General features: G+C 35.9%; 1 protein-coding gene across 1 annotated transcript in view; it reads right to left on the bottom strand.

The window, feature by feature from the left end:
• Positions 1-24,828, bottom strand: part of LOC150092366 (mushroom body large-type Kenyon cell-specific protein 1-like) — a 152,537-nt gene that overhangs the window by 45,923 nt on the left and 81,786 nt on the right. The window contains exon 5 of the mRNA XM_090414925.1: positions 12,917-13,193. Coding sequence (XP_090271051.1) covers positions 12,917-13,193 — 277 coding nt within the window. The remainder of the gene's footprint in view (positions 1-12,916; positions 13,194-24,828) is intronic.

The following is a 24,828-nucleotide window of genomic DNA, read 5'->3' as shown; positions in this document are numbered from 1 at the left end:
CATCACTGGGCACCTTCCTACTTCTCTTATCCACCAATTGCAGGAAAATCTACTGCCATCTGGTATCAGTGGATTCATCTACAGCTACCTCTCCACAACTATGCATGCCATCCAACTTCCAGTGGAACCTTCCATACAAGACTGCAAGCATTAAAGCTGATGCCAATCAGCTGCACAGATTCAATCTCATCGACTCAGAACTCTGCATTTCTACAGCACACCTGGAACAGACATACCTCACCTGTCCTGTAAATGCAACTATGTTCAGACTTCACGCTGACCACAACAGACACAGAATTTGCAACTACCTCTTCACTGCTGCAAAAGTCATCATCCACAACTTCTGCCTAAATCACACTAAGAAACAAGATCATCCATCATTTGTCCAATCCAAGGAAAACCTCAAATGGAGCCTATTATGAAATCTGCACAGAGAAAAAAGGTAATGTAGAGAATGATTCTGGTGTAGTGTCAACTCCAAACAATCACCAATAAACATATTGGAAAACATACCTTTCCCCTTGTCCCAACCCAGGAGCAACAGAATTACTCTCTCTTGGATGAGAAGCACCTAGAACTGCAGTGTATTTTCCGCACCAAGAGAGAGTAATTCTTCCTTTCTATTTTCTTGATTTTTGTTTTTATGAAATTTAAGAGCAAACCTTGCCCTTCTATATTTTGCCCAATGTAAATTGTTTGTAGTTCTTGTTCTTCAAATGCATATATTTTACTGTTCAATAAAAATTAAAGATATAAAATAATAATTTACCATCCTCATAAAAATCGTATGTAATAGTTGAAATGTTTACTTCTTCAACAGGTTCTCCATTCAGAATGCAGTTGAATGTTCTATGTTCCTGAAAATGGGTAGGAACATAGAAACCCCTATAACTGCACTGGTCTTTTTATTACTGATTTTCATGCCATATTTGTTACAGGCAGTTATTTAATTTAGTTAAGGAATCCTGTAAACTTGTACTGGATTCATTTAAGAGTATAACAACATTTGCAAAAAGCAAAGAGCTCAGATTAACAATGCAATTTTGATATCAGGTTTAATGCCACTTTCTTTTAAAACGTGATCCATACAGATGATGAATAGCAGTAGAGATAGGTATCTGCCTGTGTCTCACACCTGACTTTCCAGCAAACTCTCTTCCTGCACCACCTCCTTCAATTCTGAATGAGGTGGCACAGGATCTTCTGGATCTACAAAACTTCAAACAGATTCTTGTTAAATTTCATGATTTCTCAACTAATTGTCTTAAAGTAAAAATCAGATCATCACAAACTCTGTTTGGTCTAACAGCTATTTCAAGCATAAGGATATTTACAAGTACCATATGCGGATACTATAATGTACACTTGGGCACATTATGGTATCCACAAAAACATGAACAACTATGCTCCAATTAATAGTAACTGGGCAAGTTCTGTGCAGAACAATAGGACTTACAGAGGTAGAGATAGGATCTGATCACTACCTTGTTAAAAGTATACAATGCAAATGAAGCTTCAAAAATGTACTCCAAAGCCTACTGCTGTCCCTTTTAACACTGAAGCACTGAGCAATGTTGATACTACTAGAATTTATCAGAATGAGTTGCTGAGGTATTATGAAAGAGCTAGTGTACAAAACTGGGATGCAGAAAGTGTGTAGGATAACTTTGAAAAGTCTTTGCATGAAACTAGTCAATCTCTTTTTTTGGGGTGAGAGAGAGATACAAAAGCATAATTATTTGAGCAGTGAGGCAATGAAGTTAATTGCTGAAAGAAGAGAATTTAGAAAAAGGATGGAGTAGTATCTAAATCATGAGAATAGACTAAGGTATAGGGAAATTAATAAACAGGTGAAAGCAAAGTTGAAAACAGATAAAATTTTCTGATTTAACAGTGTGGAAGAGAATGCAGCTAGAGAGAATAATCATAAAGGACTATATGAAGTTATTAATAAGATATGTAGGAAAAGAGAGAGAGGATGGAGCAATCATTAAAAGATAAAAAAAACCTGTACACCCCTTGAGGGTACATGGCAGGAATTTGATGATGATGATGATGAGATAAAAAAAAAAACAATTGAATGGCAAGATGCCATCATATTAAAGTGGTAGATAATTTTGATAATCTTTTAAATAATATTCAGTCTTGTGACCCAATTATCTTCCACTATCCTTCCATCTAACCACAAACTAATGATGAGCCTAACAAACAATGACAGTGTCACTGTGACAAAAAGGAATCTCCCTTGCAGGCTAATTCCAGTAAAAATTATAAAGCAAAACCAATTATTACATACAAACCATGTAATATAATCCAGAATCACCTCATTAAACACTCACATTACAAACATGTGTGATACTACCACCAACATAAATGACATTCACCATCACTTACAGTCATCCACAGATCAGACCTCTTAGAGAGAAGCATACAATGGGGGGGGGGGGGGGTCTGGAAAGTTCTAATAAACACCCAGATAAAAATGATATTAAAGCAGCTGATATAATCACAAGAAAGAACATACTAGTATCAGTCATGAAGGTAACTCATGTTCTTATATCCTGATATGTTCTTTCTTCTGGTTATATTAGTTGCTTTAATATCATTTTTGTTGTAGGTGTTTATCAGAACTTTCCAGACCCCCCCCTCCCCAATAAAAAAGTATCTACATGCACTACTTCACCTCCAATGTCTAAATTACACTTCACAATTCCTTTTGCTATAAGGGTGGGGCACCTGTGCCTTTGTGAGATTAACATATTGCATGTCAGAAAAGTGGCTAATTTAGAATCCCCTAATTTGACCTCCTCTGGCTAAGGGTTCCTTTCCCAGTCTAGTAATATTCATCTATTGCATCTATCATTCTCAAAACTGATAGCTAATCAGATTATTTTTTACATTCCTCTCCATGAAACTTGACCATCTACAATCCAGTCTTCAAAATAGTGAGATCATCTGCCTAGGTAACCTCAACGTCCATAATTCCAAATGGCTCCCCTTTCCCAACACCACCAACCAAGATAGAAGAGAGGCAGAAATAACCACATCGTTCATCTACCTACGTGAATTGCTGACAACTCCCTTCACTCGCCCAATATTCTGGATTCTTTTTAACTAATTCTCCTCCAAATACACTGTAGAGGTCACCTCCCCTCTCAGCAACTCAGACCGCAATCTTCTACAAGTCTCCTCTCTCATAGAATGCCCTTACTCAAGCTACTACCAAACTTGCATCCTCTGGCACTACAAAGGTGTCAAATGGGATGACTTTCAGAACTTCTACTCTTCATTTCCCTTGTCTGACCATTGCTTCAGCTCATCTGATCCAACACCTGCTCTAAACGAGTCACAGAAATTATCCTCACTTACATGAAGACCTTCATCCTCCATTCTACTAAGAATCCTTGTCTGCTTTCCAAGCCCTAGCTCAACAGAAAGTGTATCAAAGAAGTTGAAGAAAAAAAATTCTGCTTACCACAGGTGGCTTGCAACTAGAACTTCATACTTTGCCTATACCAAAGCAGGTAACAAATGCAAAACAGTTATCAGGAGATCTAAATCCAATTTTATAAAAAAAACAACAGCAGAAAACTTGCCTTCTGTCCAAATGGAAGCCATGCCTTCTGGTCCCTTGCTAAAGCCTTGGACACAACTTCTCACCTGCACTTCTACCTCTTTCTCACAGTTACTTCAACCAAAGATAAAAGTGACCTCTTAGCATCACTCTTTTCCTCAAGCTCCTGCATTGATGACCATATGCCTCCTGTAGGTTTTCAATAAAAAGACATCAAAAAATTATCTCACAGAGGCAATGTTTCAGCTCTGTGTCTATTCTACATGTACTTTAATGTCATTGCTTCACTGAACTGGCAAAAATCATTCCTTCACTTTCTGTTGCATTTGTTAATACAAGAGCACCAGCTGCATAACATCCCTCTACTGTGCAACAGCAAACACAATGAATCTGCTTTTCTTTTTCCTCCTTTAGTCCATCTACCTGTGTCCTCTAGAACAGCTTACTGCAAGAAGTATATTTCCAAACAATTATAACCTGCAAATCTTCAAGAAAAGAAAAAAAAATCAATAAACTTCTATCAGAGTCCTCACTTGCACCCCCAGACATGGCCCTAATGTGCAGGACCTTTGACCTCTCGTGTATGAGTTCAAAAAAAAAACATACTGGTTCTACTTCCTAATTTCATATGTCCCATTACATCATCTAAAATTAGATTGGCCATAAGTAAATTAAAACTTCACAAATCCCTAGTTCTGCAGGGGAAGAACTAGGGATTAAAATGATCTATAAATCTTAGAATATCTAATCAGGATTGTGTTAATAATTTGGCCTGATTCAAAAAAAAATAATATGGGAGAATGAACTCACATACTGCTGCAAATGATGATGTTGAGAATCAAGTAGGTTTGATTATCAATACTGAGATAACAAGGATGTGACAAGATTACTGCATAAATGCTAAAAGGAAGTATGAATAGCATAGTGACTTGGATGACTGAAATCCTGAATGTTTTCTATCGAAGTAGTAAAGTTTCCAGAAACTTCAACAGAAATGCAACAGTGCCCATTTTAACAAAGCAGATTGCAGACTATGATAATTATAAGGGAAATCAGCTTCTTGTCTATTTCAGGTAAGGTCCTCAGTATTGTTATGCTCAATAGGATAAACGAAGGACTTGGTTGACAAGCAACTTAGAGATGAGCAAGGTGAACATTTTAAAAGGAAAGAAGCTGCACAGACCAAATATTTTCACTGACAGATCCTCGAGAAATGCTTAGAATTTCAGAAACTTGTGATCACGTGTTTTGTTGATTTCAAAAAGGCTTTTGATTCAGTTGATAGGCAAAATTTATGGAAGATTATAAGAGTTTATGGAATACCTGACAAACTTATTAGCATTATGATTGCTTATATGACAATAGTGAGGCTTGTGTTCAAGTTGATAAAGCATATAGTGAATGGTTTAAAATAACAACTGGATAGGCATGTGTCCTGTCACATTTTCTATTTAGTTCTTGTAATTCATTTTGTGATGAACAAGATTCTGCAAGGGAAGAACTAGGGATTAAAATGATCTATAAATCTTAGAATATCTAATTAGGATTGTGTTAATAATTTGGCCTGATTCAAAAAAAATAATATGGGAAAAATGAACTCATATACTGCTGCAAATGATGATGTTGAGAATCAAGTAGGTTTGATTATCAATACTGAGATAACAAAGATAATGAAAACAGGTGATAGTGATAAAGATGAGTCCTGTTTTTTTTTCTGGTTTTTTTTTCAAGGATGTGCTATAGAGTAAGTCTCTCACTTCAGTTATCTTAGTAGCTGTATAACTGATATTGATGATGTGTGTAAAAGATTAGAAATAGCTTCAGGAGTGTTCAAAAAAATTATAGAAAGACAGAAAATATAAGTGAAAACAAAACTTATAATCTACAATAGTCTGGTTCTCTCTGTTTTGCATTACAGAGCTGAGACATGCGCTCTCTGGAGACTTGATGCTTTTGATCAATGGTGTTTAAGGAGTATTTGAAGAATAAGATGGTTTAACTTCATGAAATACTGAGAAACATGCATGTGTGTATACTATGAGAGAGCTCTACTCCAGTCATCTGGAATTCAATCTTCTGACCCTGTCTTCTGAATTATGCAGTACAGTGGCTGTACTGCATAATTCAGAAAACTTTTATACCTTCCTATTTTAGCATTTTGTTCAAATATCTACTACAGATGCCTTCCAACATTTCAGGTTTTTGATAGGTTTTTTTCTACCTCAAGTACTGATATGTATTCCCAATTGCATTTCTCTTGAATATTTTCTACCACTGTTATATCACTTCTTGTTTTATTTAACAGTTTTTTTTCGAAATAATTACTCCAAACATCTAGGATAGCTTTATTTTCAGTTTTCACGTTACCTTTATCATCTCAGATTTCTTTTACAGCACTCTTTCCTCCATTTCAAAGCTTTTTGCAACCTTCCTCATATTTATCATCTATATTCTTACTAGTCTTCCCAAGACTAGTAAGAATATAAAAAGGTAAGAAAGCAAAATTACTATTTTGCTTTCTTACCTTTTTCTCTGTATTCTCTTAGGGCACCTGCCAACTTATTTACTAGGAACATTCAATATGCTTTCTTCTTCTTTTCCAGGGCTGCCTCTTTTGCTTATGGTCTGTCATGGAGTTCTAACTGCTTCAACAGACTGTTAAATGAGAGTGACAAATGGCATAATATAATTTGAGAGAAATACAATCAAGAGTACCTATCAATACTTGAGGAAGAAAAAAAGTAATCAGAAACCTGTAACATGGAAAGGCAGCTGTAGCAGATCATATACAACCATACACAACCAAAATGTTCAAACATGGAAGTATAAAAGTCAGTAGCTGCACTATATATTTCAGAAGGATAGTTAGAGCCCAGTTGGTTAGAAATTTGTATACAGTACAAAATCCAGTACAAGTCTTTAGGATTTGAAAACTCAAAGATGAAATTCCAGATGACTGAAGTAGTCCTCACAGGTGTTCATCTATAAAAAAAGTGCAATAAAACTGACTGAAAATTACAGAGGAATTTCCCTACTTGGTGTTCCAGGTAATATTTATGCAACATAACCTGAGAGATGCCTTGAAAAAGTGTGGAAGAGAAACAACAATTGTCTGCATAGTTACCAAAATTTGTATGTTATATCAATGTAGTATGCTTGTTATAAAAGCAAACAATTGTATGGGAATATGCGTAAATTAAAACTGTTATGACATGACCTTTTGCTCATTACAGCCACGAGCTCATTATTTCTGTGCTTGTTACAACAAAGTTTGACTGTACTGACTGTATTTCCTACTCTGGTGTTTAGATCTTTGAGGAGAGCCAGCTTTCTCTTGTCTGTTGTGCCAGTTGCTTTCTGATGATTCACATAACTCCTTTACTTTTTCTTTAGCCGAATCTTCTGTGGGACAATAGGTACAAATAAGTCTCATTGTACAATTGACCCATTTTTAAATTTGCCCACTAACCCGACAAAATCGCTTGTATTCAAGTTTATTTTCACATTCAAAATCAATTATCACTACTCTGTCTATTTTCACATTCAAAATCAATTATCACTACTCTGTCTTCTCTCTGTTTGCTTGAATACTGCCAGTATGATTGGCTAAGTAGTAAGTGTATCCATTCTCTAACCAGCAGGATGTGTGCTCAAATCCTGTTATTGCCATTCATGTTTTGTGTATGTATTTAGGCATAAGAAGTATATACAAAACACTGCATTATCAAAACATACTGATACATTGATATTCATCCTTCCAGGAAGCACCACCAAAGATCCAATTCCACACAGAAGTAATAACTCCCTCCCCAAACTTCACAGTTATGATGATGCATTCAGACATAAGGTGTTCCACGATGCACCCAAATTCACCAATAAGAGTAGCATGTAATGAGATTCATGCTTCCATGTGATAGGCATCTAAAATTTTATGGACCAGTCATGATGCTCTTCGCATCAAATTAATCTATGTTGTCAATTGCCACGGGTGATGTTCAGCTTCTGTGGAATTTCCCTTCCACAGACAGATTGTGCAGTTTGGTATGCAGTGTCTTACTACTACTACTACTAACCTAACAAAACCAAGATTTCTCTACCATCTGAATACTTTTTGACACCTTGATGTTAGCTTTCGATGTCGGTCCCAGACACATGTATCTGATGTCTCATCCTAAGGCATCCTAGAGGGATTCAATCAGATTTAAATCAGGGGACCATGGGAGCCACTGGGTGGTCTTAAACTCAGATGAGCGTTCCTTTAGCCATGCCTGGATAGTTAGAGCCCAGTTGGTTAGAAATTTGTATACAGTACAAAATCCAGTAAAAGTCTTTAGGATTTCAAAACTATACCTGTGGTAACAAATTTGGTGTGAAAATCAATAACCAAAAAACAAAAACAATGAAAACAAGCAGGAACATGGTAAACATGAACTGCATTAAAGATACCAAGAAATTATTCAGATGCTAACTTTGTTTGCTTACACTTGGATAAAGGATTAAACCAAGTATATAATTTCTTGTATATAACATCACCAGAGTTAAAGATCGGTACTATCAACGTAAGAAGCCTGAATGGCAAAGAAATGGAGCTAGCTGAGGAATTAGATAAGTACCAGATCGACATAATAGGGGTGACTGAAACAAAAAAGACAAAAACTGGTGAGATCTTTCTGAGCAATAAATACAAAATGTTATATTCAGGCAATGACAATCAAGGAAAAGAAGGAGTAGCCATAGTATTCAACACAAAATACGAGGCTAATCTTCTTGAATGGCAGTCAGTCTCGAGTAATGTGGGCAAATATGAGAATGGGGAACTGGACAATGAGACTTATTTGTGCCTATGGTCCCACAGAAGGTTCTACTAAGGTAGAAGTGGAGGAATTTTTTGACGCTTTAGAAAAAGCAACTGACACAATGAAAAAGGAAAAGTTGGTCCTTGTTGGGGATCTGAATAGCAGAGTAGAAAATGATTGTCAGACATACAAAAATATTTTGGGAAAATTTGGAGAAAAGAGCAAAGCTAATAATAATGGCAAATACTTGTTGGATTTCTGCTCAGGACATGGACTGGTTATTACTAACACCATGTTCCAACATAAAAATTTGCACAAATTCACATGGAGAGAAGACGCTAGGAATAAGAAAAGTCTCATTGACTATGTTATTGTTGATAGTGATGTTTTCTCCCTGGTGCAGGACACCAGAGTGTACAGAGGATTTGAAATTGGAAGCGATCACTATTTAGTCTTGAGCAGGATAAAATTGAATTTCATATTGAAAAGAATAACATGTAAGAAAGTTTTAAAGTGAATAAAAGTTGAGCAGCTCTCAGATGTGAGCTGTAGACTAAAATACACAAAGATTATTGAAGAAAAAATGAAACAGTTTGAGAACAGGAAGTAAACCTTGGAGATTCAGTGGCAAGCCTTGAAGAAAACCCTAATTGATTCAGCAGAGAGGCATGTGGTGAGGTTGTGTGCAAGGATAAAAAAATCAGAACTCCCTGGTGGACACAGGAAGTTAAAGAGGCAGTGAAGGAAAAGAAGAAAGCATATCAAAAGCATGGCAAATAAGACAGCTTTTACTCTTACAGAATACAGAGACAAATGTAAGAAAGCTAAACAGTGTGTAAAACTAGCTAAACAAAAGTCATGGGAGGACTTTGGCAAGAATATAGAAAATAAATATCAAGAAGGTGGCAAAATATTCTGGAGGTTGTTGAAGAAGCTTAGGAATCGAGGAAAGAGTGCTGTAAAAGGAATTAGAGATGATAAAGGTGGCATGAAAACGGTAGAAAGAGATATCCTTGAAGTATGGAGTAATTACTTTGAAAAACTGCTAAATGAAACAAGCAGTGATGACAGCACAGTGATAAAAAACACTGACCAGGCATGCAGTCAGGAATAAATATCCACACTTGAAGTAGAAAAAGCCATCAAAGGCTTGAAATGTGAAAGGCAGCAGGAGTAGATGATTTTCGACCAGAAATGCTGAAGTATGGTGGTATAAAAGTCTTACAGTGGCTGCACTGCATAGTTCAGAAAGCCTGGACAGAGGGACGAATTCCCGATGATTGGAGTAGAGCTCTCATAGTACCCATATATAAAAAAGGAAATAAAACTGAATGTGAGAATTACAGAGGTATTTCCCTACTAAGTGTTCCTGCCAAGATCTATGCAAGTATACTTGAGAAACAGTTGAGAAGAATTGTGGAAGAAAAGCTTGGTGAAGAACAAGCTGGATTCAGGCCAAATAGAGGCTGTCAGGATCAGATCTTCACTTTACGACAAATAGTCGAGAAAGCATGGGAATATAACAAAGATCTGTATTTAAGTTTTTTCGATTTGGAAAAGGCATATGACAAGGTGCCAAGAGAAAAGCTATTCAATACGCTGCAGTTATTTGGTGTCATTTGGTATAACCAAATGTCAATGGGGCATTATATCAAGCAATACTTAGTCTTTATTTGAGTTGTAAGTCAGCAGTTAAAATTGAAGGAAGTACAGGTAGATGGTTTAATGTTAAATCTGGTGTGAGACAAGGATGTACATTATCCCCTCTGTTATTCATTATCTATATGGATCACATTATGAAGGAAAGTGGTATTAAACCTGATATCAAAATTGGAGATGTTAATGTCAGCTCTTTGCTTTATGCGGATGATGTTATACTTCTAAATAAATCCGCTACAAGTCTGCAAGATTCTCTGACTAAATTCAATTGCTGTTGTAATAGATATGGTATGAAGGTCAGCAATAAAAAGACAAAGACAATGAAAATAGGCAGAATCATTGAAAATGTCAACTGTGTTGTGAATGGAGAACCTATGGAACAAGTAAAACATTTCAGCTACTTAGGCACGATTTTTACTGAAGATGGTAAATTAAATATAGAAATAGACAACAGAATCAGCAAAGCTGGTATGGTGGGAAGTCAATTGAATAAATTCATATGGAATAAGAAAGAAATTAGTCGGAACACTAAATTAGATGTATACAAGACAGTGTTCAAACCAGTTTTAACTTATGGATCTGAGAGCTGGGTCAGAAGTAAAACACTTGACCAAAGGCTAGAGACCGCAGAGATGAGAGTCCTGAGAAAGATTAGAGGCGTGAACACATGGCATCAATGGCAATATCATATTAAAAATGAGGATATTAGGAAAGAACTTGACATTGTCAGCATCCAGGAATGCGTTAGCAGAGCTAATCTCAGGTGGTATGGTCACTTAAATATAATGGGAGAGGAAAGATTAGCAAAACAAGTGTTCTCTGCCAGGTTGGTAGAAAAACGACCCAGAGGAAGACCAAGATAATGGTGGATTGATACGGTACAAAGTGCCTTAGATGATGGAAATATAAGATCTGATAATGTTGGAGTCTTGAAAAGTAATAGACTGATTTGGAGGAAAATTGTAGATAGGAAGTTAGTAATGATGTAATTTTTTCATGTAGTACTGTCATATCCTGTACACCCCTTGAGGGTACAAGGCAGGAATTTGATGATGATGATGATATAATTTCTTGATATTTTTAATTTTTAGTATAACCAAGTGAAAAAACTTCCAACAACTTTCTCTAATCCAGAGTAATTTAATAATAAGGTGTGACATCTTTTGGCAAACTCGTATATGAAAATATGAATTCTGCATTACTTCAACCTTAGCTCTGGGTTTGGCTCCCACTGAAGAGACCTCAATAAACATTGAAACCAGTCTGGGTAGTAACCCTTCCCATAATGCATAGCATTATACATGTCCGAAAGGAGATGTGCTTTGCATTATGGAGATTTGCTATGTATTATGTCACTTGCCTTGGATAAAGGATTAAACCAATAATTTCTTGGCATCTTTAATTTTTAGTACAACCAAGTGAAAAAACTTCCAACATCAACTGCATTCTCAATGGAAGACCTACAGAACAAGTAAAGTATTTCAGATATTTAAACAATTTTAGTGATAGGGATAAATTAAATACCAGTAATAGATAACAGAATAAGAAAGCTGGCATGATGCAGAGCCATTTAACTAAATTTATAAGGATTAAGAGGAAAATTAGCAGAAAAGACAATGTTTGAGAACAATTTTAACTTATGAATCTTAAAACTAGATTACATAAAAAAGGTTGATCAAAGACTAAAAATCATAGGTAGCATCAATGGCAGAAAAGTGAAGATATCAGAAAGGAATTTGACATGAGTGTGAGAACTAATTTTAGGATGGGAGAGGAAAGGTCACCAAAACAATATTTGATGAATGGAATATAATGACGAAAATGTAAGCATCTGATAATACTGAAGACCTGAAAATGCATATCAGTTTAGAAGAAAATCAATGATAAAAAGCTAGTAATACTGCAATATTATCAGTTAATTGTGAACACTCCTTGAAGGTACATATCATGAAATTATGATCATGATGATAAAGTCAGAGTTCAACAGATCTAATTTTAATTTTCCAAGAAAGGAATGAAAATTCACAGAAGACGGGGTTTTAGAATACACTGCAAACTGATATAACAATTTTAGTCAACTGTAATTCAAAGCATTTTGACAAAAAAATTACAGGAGCATTTTTCATTTCCAAGCCTTCAAAGACTTCACACAGCCAATCATGTTGGAGAGGCAAGTAAAACAAAAAAAAATAAACGAAGAGAGAAAAAGAAGATGCTATAGAGTTTTACAATATGTTGAGCAAGTACTGTCAGTATGGGAACTCCCCCCCCCCCCAAAAAGTATGAAAATCTAACAGATGGGTTAACCTAAGTTTCTATGAGGAAGAACGTGATCATCTCCATTTGAGGTCTAAGGATTTTATTTTCTCAAAATCAGTTGAAACTACTCAGAAAAAGTTTATTGCATCTTAGAAGCATGGCAAGAAGGTTCTTGAATGTCTCTAGTGGAAGATGATTTTCATTATCTAATGTGAGATTACCATCCTCTTTAATGGAGGTTCAAATAAGCTTGATGTACCAGCACTGGTCTCTGGAGTAGGTTCCTAGATTACCTAACACTTAGTTCCATCCACAGTACTAATGTGCTACAGGTATGCAACCTTTCCTAGATGACATTATTGTCATAAAAAATAATAATAATAAAAATCAAGCATTTGGGATAAATGTATATGAATGCAAGAAGTATCAAGATGTAAGAGCAAATGAATGTTATCATAAGATATTACTTAGTAAGATTCAAGATATCTCACCAAAGATGAATGGAAAGTAATTAGTGCAGGAGAAGAAAACATGAATAAACAGATTGGTCATACATCCAGCTTAAAATATAAAAATATGGCAATTATTAAAACTGTTACTGAAGTACCAATTTAACTGTGCTACATACCCAGGTTTTATAGGAATCTGAGGCACTTTGAGCACAGAGCTGCTAGAGGTAGACTCCAATCCCTCCTCGCTCTTCTTGGCTGCTAAGCTGGCTACTGCTTGCAGAGAACGAACTGAAGATTTCAAATTCTTTTGGTCCTTTGTTTCTGAGGGTCTTCGTGTAGAATGGATGCTGAGGTCAAGAGGCTGGTCCAAAGGTGGAGGAGAACTAGAGAGGCCATGAGATAATGCTGAAGCATACCATGGTGACAAGACTGATGAAACTGAAGTAAACGAACCTTAAAAAGAATTGCAGATACTTTTTAACTTGAGCAAAACAAAAAATAAATAAATAAATAAAATAAAATCTGAATTCATTAAATATATGTGTGTGCACATATGCAGGTGCATGAACACACCTATTACACACATGAACAAACCAATTTCTTGGCCTTTTCCACAACGTTTTGGAAAGATAAGATTCAGCCTGTTTGAGCATGCGTGTAAAAGTAATTACATTAATGTCCAATAAAGAAAAATGAGAATAAACTTCTTCTATAATGAATGTAATTTATTATAAGTCATTTCCTAACCCCCTTCCACATTAACAATATCGTTTTAGGTTCATTATTAATACAAAAAGTAAAAAAAAAAATTAGTGTCAATATGAAATAAGCTAGTAAAGAAATAATCACACCAAGAAAAATAACTTTTTAATGATGATATTCAAAAAAATTACTGCCATGCCAAGTGTGAAATGTGTATATATATTTTTACCCTGTGCATGGATGCATGTGCATGCACACACACACTGAACAATTCTCCATCTTAGGTAAATTAAATATGCCAAGAAATTATCTTCTTGGTTTCATCCTTTATCCAAGTGTAAGCAAACAAAAGTTTGAGACTGAAATATTTTCAGGACAGGGAAAACTCGTATATAGAGGCTAATGACTTCACATCACTTGCCTTAGTATACCATAATGCAAAGCACATATCCTTACAGACATGTATAATGCTATGCATTATGGGAAGGGCCTACCTAGACCGGTTTCGACCTTTGTTGAGATCTCATCAGTGGGAGCCAGACCCAGAGGTGATACTAAGGTTGAAGTAACGCAGAAGTTATATTTCCATATACGAGCCTTAAGGTATCACACCTTAGTAGCAAAAAGGTATCACACCTTATTATCAGCTCTGGGTCCCACTGATGAGATCTCAATAAAGGACGAAACTGGTCTGGGTAGTGGCGCTTCCCATAATGCATAACATTATACATGTCAGTAAGGATATATGCTTTGCATTATGGAATACTAAAGCAAGTGATGTGACGTTATTAGCCTCCATATACCAACTGCCCTGTCCTAAAAATAGTTCAGGCACAAACTTGTTTGCATACACTTAGATAAAGGATTAAACCAAGAATATAATTTCTTGGCATCTTTAATTTATAGTATAACCAAGTGGAAAAATTTCCGACATCTCCATCTTAGGGTTTAATCATTTATTTTTATTCATTTTTATAAACAGGTTCTTAATGTTTCTTTTATGAGATCTTTGATGTTGTCTATCTCAATTCTCACATGTTGTTATTACCTAACAAACAGAACAAACAGTGGTTATTATAATTGAAAACATGACTAAGAAGATATCACATATAGAAAGTGACTTGCAACTCAAATAAAGACTTAGTATTGCTTGATATAATGCTCCACTCACAATATACAACTGTAGGGTTTGAATAGTTTCTCTCTTGACACCTTGTCACATGCTTTTTCCAGATCTACAAAACTTAAATACAGATCTCTGTTATATTCCCATGACTTCTCAACTATTTGTCGTAAAATGAAAATCTGATCTTGACAGCCTGTATTTGGCCGGAATCTAGCTTGTTCTTCACCAAGCTTTTCTTCCACAATCCTCAATAATTTCTCAAGAATACTTAGCATAAATCTTACCAGGAACACTCCATAGAGAAATACCTCTGTAATTCTCACAATCAGTTTCATTTCCCTTTTTATATATGGGTACTATGAGAGCTCTACTCCAAATTATCTGGAATTTGTCCCTCTGTACAGGCATTCTGAACTATGCAGTGCAGCCACTGCAAGATTTTATATCTCCATACTTCAGCATTCCTGGTCGAATATCATCTACTCCAGCTGCCATTCCACATTTCAGGCTTTTGATGGCTTTTTCTACTTTAAGTATGGATATATATTCCTGATTGCATGCCTGATCAGTTTTTTTTTTTACCACTGTGCTGTCACTGAATGTTTCATTTAGCAATTTTTCGAAGTAATTACTCCATATATCAAGGATATCTTTTTCAACACTTTTCATGTCACCTTTATCATCTCTAATTCCTTTTAGAGCACTCTTTCCTCCATTTCTGAGCTTCTTCAACAATCTCCAGAATATCTTGCCACCTTGATATTTATTTTCTATGTTCTTAAAAAGTCTTTCCATGACTTTTGTTTAGCTAGTTTTACATAGTGTTTAGCTTTCATACATTTATCTCTGTATTCTCTAAGAATACAAGCTGACTGATTTGACAGGAACTTTTGATATGCTTTCTTCATTTCCTTCACTGCCGCTTTAACTTCCTGTGTCCACCATGGAATTCTGATTTTTCTATCCTTACAGACAACCTTACCACATGCCTCTGGCTGAATCAATTGGGATTTTCTTCAAGGCTTGCCACTGAATCTCCAAGATTTGATTCCTGTTCTCAAACTCTTTCATTTTTTTTTCAATAATCTTTGTGTATTTTAGTCTACAGTTCACATCTGAGAGCTGCTCAACTTTTATTCGCTTTAAAACTTTCTTACATGTTATTCTTTTCAATATAAAATTCAATTTTATCCTGCTCAAGACTAAATAGTGATCGCTTCCAATTTCAAATCCTCTGTACACTCTGGTGTCCTGCACCAGGGAGAAAACATCACTATCAACAATACCATAGTCAATGAGAATTTTCTTATTCCTTGCCTCTTCTCTCCATGTGAATTTGTGCACATCTTTATGTTGGAACATGGTGTTAGTAATAACCAGTCCATGTCCTGAGCAGAAATCCCACAGGTATTTTCCATTATTATTAGCTTTGCTCTTTTCTCCAAAATTTCTCAAAATATTTTTGTATGTTTGACAATCATTTCCTACTAGAACCTTCTGTGGGACCATAGTTACAAATAAATCTGACTATCCAGTTCCCCATTCTGATATTTGCCCACATCACTCTATTTGATATCGCTTGCCATTCAGGCTAAATATGATTAGCCTCATATTTAGTGTTGAATACTATGGTTACTCCTTCTTTTCCTTGATTGTCATTGCCTGAGTATAACATTTTGTATTTATTGCTCAGAAAGATCTCACCAGTTTTTGCCTGTTTTGTTTCAGTCACCCTATTATGTCGATCTGGTACTTATCTAATTCCTCAGCTAACTCCATTTCTTTGTCATTCAGGCTTCTTATGTTGATAGTACCGATCTTGAACTCTGGTGATATTGAGTTGGAGTATGTTTTAGGATTTGTTCCAGTAGATGACTTTTTGCTGTTCGCCCTGGCAAAAACAACAGGGCCTTGTTTAACCAGGCGATGCCGCAGCTGGCATGAAATTCTGTCACGTTTTACCATCATTTTCTATATTGGTTTAAGCCAATAAGAATACAATTTGTTTGGCTAAATCCCAAATTGCCAGCCCATCCTCATTCGTTCAGTATCCAGATAGATACCTAATAGGGTGCACCACAAGAAGGTGAGGATTGAACATTAGGTCAGAAGCCCTGGTCGGTTCTCTGCATTCCTTTAAAGGCTATGTGGAGGTCTCCTCTCAGTTATACAGCTTTGACCCTTAAGCACCTCTAATCACACCCTTACACAACCTCCTGGAGACTGTTCTTTATCATCTACTCAATGAAACCGTTTTAGTAATATGTAATATGTTTTATATCATATGCTATTTTTCTGCTTATCAGCTAAACATACCTCTGAATCCTCACCTAATTCCTTTCTGCCTTTCCATTCCATTCCCAAGAAACTCAGGCAACTAAATCTGTGCACAATAATGCAGATATGGTTATATTAAGACTTATAAAAAGAGAGAGATAATAACCTTCTTATCCTTGCTTGTCATTGTGTTTAACATCCAAGCAATCCTTTGATCTATTTTGCCCAATTCTGCAATATATTCAACTTTAACTCTTTTCCTACTATTCCCCAACCCCATAAATCCTCAACCTCACAAATATCCTACACTGCAGTCCTATAAATATACAGCTTGCAATCTCTCTTCAGCACAAAGTTCACAACCTTAAAAGCTGTCAATCTATTCAAATCATTCTGCAGGACTTTAATATCACCTATGAATTATTGCGATCGTCAGTTTAGCATCACTGGCAAACAACTAGATATTCACCATAAAATAATTTCAGGTATCATTAATGTACAAATTAAATGGCAGCAGGCAAAGTACAGAGTCCAGTGGTACTACCACTAGTTATCTGCATTATGTTTGATCCAACTCCACTACATACTATTCCTTTGAGGTCTGTCCATCAGCAACCTCTCATCCATGTCACCAGATTCAAGTTTATTCCCATTTGCTCTACCTTACATAATGGCATTCCATGCGACATCATGATGAATGTCAGATCTAGCAAAATCATGTAGTTATTTCCTCTATCCATCTCAACATTGCAGAAAGTGAGTAAATGCTAAAAAAAAAAAAAAAAAATCTCTCTTTTGCAAAACCACGATGCCCCCATCCTCTATAGTATCATTTATATCATATTCTTATCATCAATTCCTGAATTCTGTCCTTAATCAACTTTTCCAATACCTTACCTGCCACTCCTGATCTATAATCTGCTACCTCTTCTTGAAACTATCTTGCCTTCTTTTTATTCTACTGTAACTTGCCATTTTTCTTGCACTTTCCAATCACAATATTGGATAAGATATCCAATATTGTGATTGGATATCTCATCCAATCACAATATTGTATTCATCGTTATTAATTTCCTAATATGTACCCTCAAGAAGTATACAAATTACTATAACAATATACATGATTAAGTTTACATTATTACTAATTTTCTTTCGGCAACTTTTCCCCCAAATATTGTCATATCTGATATTTTGGTATTCTGAGGCACTTCTGATTGAATCAATCCACCTAGATCTTGGTCTTTCTCTGGATTTTTTCCTTGCCATCTTAGTATTAAACACCTGTTTTGTTAAGATTATAGGGAAAAGTTCTGTATGTATTTTTTAATACAATTCTGCCACTGATGCTATCTGTTCAGGCCCCTAATTTTTCTCAGAATCATCATATATCATCTATGAATAATATGGTCTCTAGTCTTTGATCAAGTGCTTTATCTCTAATCCAACTCTCATATTCATAACTTAGAACTGGTTTGAACACTGTCTTGTATGTGGAAAGGTTTTTTTTTTTTTTTTTTTCCCCACTTGGTTACAAATAAGATTAAACTTGTCAAGAAATTATATTTTTGTTTTTATCCTTAATCCTCAATAAAGATCGAAACTGGTCTGAGTAATGGCCCTTCCCACAATGCAGAGCATTACACTTGAAAGGAAGTTATTTCACTTTTCTCCTTATATCTTCTGCATAATGATACTACTCATCTATTTAACTCCTACTTGACTTATCCTCCTGACACTGAGTATGCCATCTGATACTGCTTTCCTTAAATATCCCCTGAAGGCACTATTAGTACCCCTCTCTCACAGCTACTTATATCACAGTGCTGCCACAAGCTGTCTTCTGAATTTTCTCAGTTTTTGTTTGGGATTAGGTGCATTTGCACCTAACAAACAAACAAGCAAAGAAAAAAACATGGTGGTGGTCAACAATAAAAGCAAAATTGATACCAATTAATGAATTAGCACATTAATTTATCAAATAAAGGAAGAATTCAAGAATGGAGAGATAGGAACACAATGCTCTGCAAAGGGAGGGGAACAGCATGACTTTGCAGAGTTTTTTTTTTTTTTTTATCTTATTCACTTTCTTATAATAGAGTTACAGCTGAATTGGATAAGAGAAATGCTGTACCATGATTAATATTACTAGACCTTGCAAGGCATTTGACAGCATGCAGTGGAACCCTATTATATAACCTGGAGCAAATAGGGAATGACATGAAGCTGGTGACATAAATGAGAGGATGGCTGATGGTGAGATATCAGAGAGCAATAGCAGAGCTGAACCTAAGACAAGGCAAGTGACCAGCAACATGCAACAGGACTCTGTACTTTGGCCACTGCTGTTCAGTTTGTATATTAATGATACTGGAGGGGGAATATCTGGATGCTGATGATGATAAACTAAAGAGGGCAATATATAACAAAAATAATGTAGAGGTCCTGCAAGATGATACCAGGGATTTTGGGGGACTGGGTACACACAAAACAGCAGTAACAGATAAGATGATTCAGATACTGATCATAGCACATTTCAAGCTGAGACTCTCTGTTGTCAAATGGAGAAATGTTAAGAGAAACCGAAATACTAAATGACATATTATTGAAGAGTGAGGATGTAAATATGCAAAGACATATGCAGAAAAGATAGAACATGAAATACAATATTCAGTCTTCCTACAACTGAGAGAAATATACAAAACAAATGGATTCCAGTGAAAAATAATATTTTTCACTGGAATCCATTTGTTTGTGCAAAGAAACTTTTCAATTCACAAACAGAAAGAAAAACAAATTGTTCAATAATACATGTAAGTAGTTGTAGAGAAATGTAATGAAAGTTCAAAGTGCAGGATCCATCACCAGAGAACATTAAGAGCTATATGAGGAATTTAACTAGTAAAATACATTAAGAGAAAAGGCTGTCAAAGAAACATTAATTGAAGAAATTGAAAATAATATACAAATAACTCAAAAGAGACTCTTTGGATGCAGCAGAATGCTTAAAATCCCAAACTTGAATGCTGACTAATAATCAAGGAGATTTAATTACATTCCCCTTCCTCAAAAACAAAAAAAGATTAAACACTGAGATATCTCAGTGTTTAATCAGTGGTTGGGAACAGTCCTTCAGGAACAAGATTGCTATCATTGTTTGAGAAGGCTAGTACAGACAAACAGAACTTCCTGTGTGTAGCAATTAACCGAAGCATTTAATGAAGGCTGTTCCCGACCCATATCTTACCAAACTATGCTCAGGGAACTGAAGAGGATCGGTATTAGCAGATGCATGCTTATACATAAAATAAAAGTTTTTAATTCAGTGGCTGGTATGTGTATAACAAGGTGAAAGGTTCATTGGATAACAGGGATAGCATACAAAGGTGATATACTAAGTTTTCCTAAAGTCTTTGATAGATTGCCATATGACAAGCTGGCAATTAAATCGTAACAGATAGAGTTGGATAGTAGATTGGTGTAATGGACTGGAGACTGGATGTCTAATAGGTATCAGCAAGTTGTGTATGGGGGGAGCAATATCCCAGAGGAGGAAGGTCACCAGTGGTGTGCTCCAGGAATCTGTTTAGGGTACACTGCTGTTTAATTTGTATATAAATGATATTGGGAAGGGCTTGAATGGTGATATACAGTTGTCTGAATGGGTGAGTGTGTGGGGGATGATCGTTTCATGTTGCAAAGTGTAAGGTTGTAAAATTTTGGGAAGCAAAGATGAGATGCAGAGTATAGGAGTGGTGGGGATATTTTAGAGGAGATGGAGGAGATGAAAGATCGAAGTGATGGTGGATAGAAACTTGAAATTTCGTGGACATTATGCTAAAATTGGGAAGACAACACAGTGGAATGATGCTGAGAACACTGACGTGTAGAAGGATATTTTGCATAAAGGAGACGCCAAGACTGATGTAGCAAATTACCACCTAATCAGCATATCAGGTGTCATTGTCAAAGTATTGGAGAAGTTGATGTAGAGTAAAATACAGGAATGGATAGATGGAAATGGGATACTATGAGGAGGGGGGGGGGCATAGTTTTGTGAAATAAATCATGCCTCAGTAACTTGCTCACATTTTATAATACAGTGACAGCTGAGTTGGATAAAAGTAATAGGTTTACAGTGATACTGCTGGACTTTACAAAGGCCTCTGACAGGATACCAAATGGAATTCTAATCAGTAACCTGCAGCACATGGGGATGGATATAGGGTTGGTGAGATGAACAGGAAGGTGGTTGATGGAGAGATATCAGAGAGTAGTTTGTTCAGGAGTAGAGTTTAAAAGGCCTGTGACTAGTGGTGTGCTGCTAGGTTCTGTTCTTGGACTGCTACTGTTTAATTTGTTCATTAACGATATAGGAAAGTATCTGAGAGCAATTGTTAAGTTGTTTGCCAATAATGCAAAGTTGGGTAGAGCAATAGTTACTACACATGATGTCAAAATTTTGCCAGATGATTTGGATAGATTGGCAGACTGGGCAAAGAAGAATGGATGTCAGTTTAATGTGCCAAAGTGGAAGGTTATGCATTCTGGGGTGAAAAGATTACCAGCTGTATACTACATTGGTGAAACTGTACTCCAGGAAATTGACGAAGTCAGAGATTTGGGAGTGTTAGTGAATTAGAGGGAGTTAACATTTAAGGGGCACAGCAAAAGTGGCTAAAGCAGCTCGTCAGATTACATGGTTACTTGATATGACCCCGTTTTGACTATGTGCAGATCTGGGTGCCAAGGTTTCTTGGTAATGAGGCAAATGATGAAGATGGTAGAGGTCTATGGAATGAACATTACAAGAACAGGTTGAAGATTTGTGAGTTACAGAAACTGGTTGATAGGCAGAAAAGGGGTGATATGATTAAGACATTCAAACTAACAAAGGGTTTTTACAGGATTAATTCAGATCAGGCATGGTGGTGGGAGAACTAGGGGCCATCCATGGAAACTGAGTAAGAGTGTAGTTAGCAAGGGTATTAGAACTGGTTTTTTGTTTGGAGAATGGTGAATGAGTGGAATAGATTGTCAGAGGTCTGTTGTGGGTGCCATGTCCGTGAATGAGTTCAAAGCTCATGTAAAGTATGATAGATACTGGACAAATGCTGAATAGTTCTTGACATGATGTTTAAGACTTCCCTCAATGAGTCTAAGGACTCCTTTGAGTTACCCGTAATAATAATAATAATGTTTTGATTCCATTGTACAAGACTTTGATCAGGTCACATATGGATTACTTTGTGCAGATTTAGTCACCAGGTTTTCAAAAGGATGAAGTGATGTTGGAACAGCTTTAGAGACAATTGACTAAGGTGGTTTCTGGTCTCTGGAATATAGAGTATGAAGGCAGATTGAGGGAATGCAAATTGTAGAATCTAGTAGAGAGGTTATACCTGGTTTGTTCTCGAATCCTGTCTTGATTCTGGTTCTCATAGTTCCTTTTCCCCACCCTGGTTGACATTCGTTCATTTGGAATACTTGCCCCAATGCACTCTCTAAACCGAGTGTACCTGGAGAACTGTCTGTCTGAGACTGGATTCTCCTGCTCTCCTTGACATCTAAATTTTCCAACAATACACAAAATATAACTTTGCTTTTCAGTTATCTGATCCGCATTCAAAACCAACTTGCTGTGAATAGCTTATACTCTAAGTTTAATTAGGCCATTTATGTTGTGTCCCATTCTTGTTTATTTATATATTTCCCTTATACTTTACTTTCCTTCATATATCTTATCCTTTTTCTTCACATATCGTTACCGCCATACTATAAATCTAAACTCTTGCCCTTCTTAGTATCCTAAAACATTTATTTTTTAAAGCTGACATTATTCTTCTTACTTGTGGGGGCATTTATATACTGAACAAAATTCACTATCATTCATGCCTAAACTACTAGAGAGATCTGTCATACTTGCATCCAGTTTACAGCAAAGTATACAAAAATTTTCCAACAATACACAAAATATAACTTTTGCTTTTCAGTTATCTGATCTGCATTCAAAACCAACTTAGCTTATACTCTAAGTTTAATTAGGCCATTTATGTTGTGTCCCATTCTTGTTTATTTATATATTTCCCTTATACTTTACTTTCCTTCATATATCTTATCCTTTTTCTTCACATATCGTTACCGCCGTACTATAAATCTAAACTCTTGCCCTTCTTAGTATCCTAAAACATTTATTTTTTAAAGCTGCGCCATTTAGGACATTTAGTTTATAACGAAATTTAAAACAAGAAGCAGAATCCTAAATAATTCTAGAGGTGAATTAATCGTGCAGTCATAACCCTGATCTTGTAACTTAACCTTTTCTCTCCCCCCCCCCCCCCACATAGGTTCGTACGTTATTACAAGCATTGCATTGAATGGCAATTTCAGACAACTCAATATTTGATAAGTAAAAGTTTATTAAACTCATAAATACAATACAATACGCTAAATTCTAAAAGCTTCAATTCAATACTAAAATAATACAATGTTAATAAGTCTAGCAAAATACAAAAAATGAAAATTTCACACCAGCACGTGGGATAAACTGTTATGCCTCCACAAAGGACTCTATACACACAAGATCTGCGATTTCTGAAGAAATATTCCTCCTGTAGTGGGACATATTTGGGATACTTCGGATAATGAGGGCCATCTCAGCTGCAGCATATCAGGCTTCTTCCTAAGAAACACAATCTATCTGCTGTTCTGCAGTCATCAGATTCACAATGAGGATATCCACAATTTCCATTGATAGTCTCCTTCCTTTAGACCAGGGTTGGCTTAGTATGTCGTAAATACCTTTTTTCCCAACCATGTGGCGTCCTTTGTTCTCGATGGTAGGAAAATGGGATCTAAATCCCACTTACTAATATTCCATGTCGTGGCGGACAGAGGGGACTCCTGACCGTCACTCAGGAAGCGTGCATATGTTAACCTCCAAACAAAAACTGACAAAAGACCTTGTGGGGGTTCTAACCCTTTTATATTATGACCCTACCGGCACCTCCTGCAATTAATCCCCCCCCCCCCGCCGACATTAGGATACGTTTATCGTAACCTGTTAGGGTGGCATCTCCCTGCTGAACCTTCCATCTTTGGTGGGCCGTGTGCACGTGACTGACCCACGGCATTGTCTAAATCGGGAACCGTGACCTTGGACTTTACTTCGGTTCTAGGTAACCCTATGAGTCAGCTTTATCAAACTGTATCAGCTCACCTATTTTTTTTTAAGAATTAGCATAACTTACAATCTCTTGTTTCAAGTGCATAACAAGCAAGCCTTTTACAAGCAAAATTCTTATAACTAAATACTGTAAATTAATTATCTATATTTTCTAATATTATACAATCAATGTTCTTATACGAGTTAACAATTATTCTTTTCAATATTTTTATTTCATTTTATACTTAGATGCAAGCACGATTTTCTTATTAAGGTTTCTACTTGTTAAATTGTGATCAAGTAAATTCTCTTATGAAGTTTACAAAGATCACAAATTTAATGCTGGTCTCATATGGAGGTATCAGAATTTCTTTCATCAATGCAAAACAGAAAGTCAGCTTCCTATCTGCACTGTTTGCAAATAGTGTGTGGTCTTCCAGATGGTTTGCTTGATTTGTAGGATGAAAAAACTCTGCCACTTTTGTATGAGACTAGGTAATTCACTTTCAACTGAAAAGCTCCTAGAAAGGTTCTTTATATCATAGATAGGATTCAAACCCAGGTCTTTCCAACAGAAGGGTATTGTCCATACTGACTGAGCTAAGGAGAAAGCAAAATCTGAATTACAACTAGCTGGGAACACTAAGATTAATCCAACAAGCTTTTATAGATATGTAAAAAAGGAATAAGGATAATAGAAATGAATTAAGCATAACTACTTATTCTGGAATAAATCTAAATGAATCAGCTGTGGTTGTAGAAGAATTTATTATTTTGTATTTTGTATTATTAAGTATTTTGCTAGTAATGATGTAATTTTT

This window comes from Typopeltis vanoorti, chromosome 26 (assembly GCF_054136105.1).
Source record: "Typopeltis vanoorti isolate ZY-2024b chromosome 26, IOZ_Tvanoo_1.0, whole genome shotgun sequence".
In the NCBI taxonomy this organism is placed as follows: domain Eukaryota; kingdom Metazoa; phylum Arthropoda; class Arachnida; order Uropygi; family Thelyphonidae; genus Typopeltis; species Typopeltis vanoorti.
The sequence above is the reverse complement of the archived record's forward strand: the minus strand, read 5'-3'. Positions and strand labels throughout refer to the sequence as shown.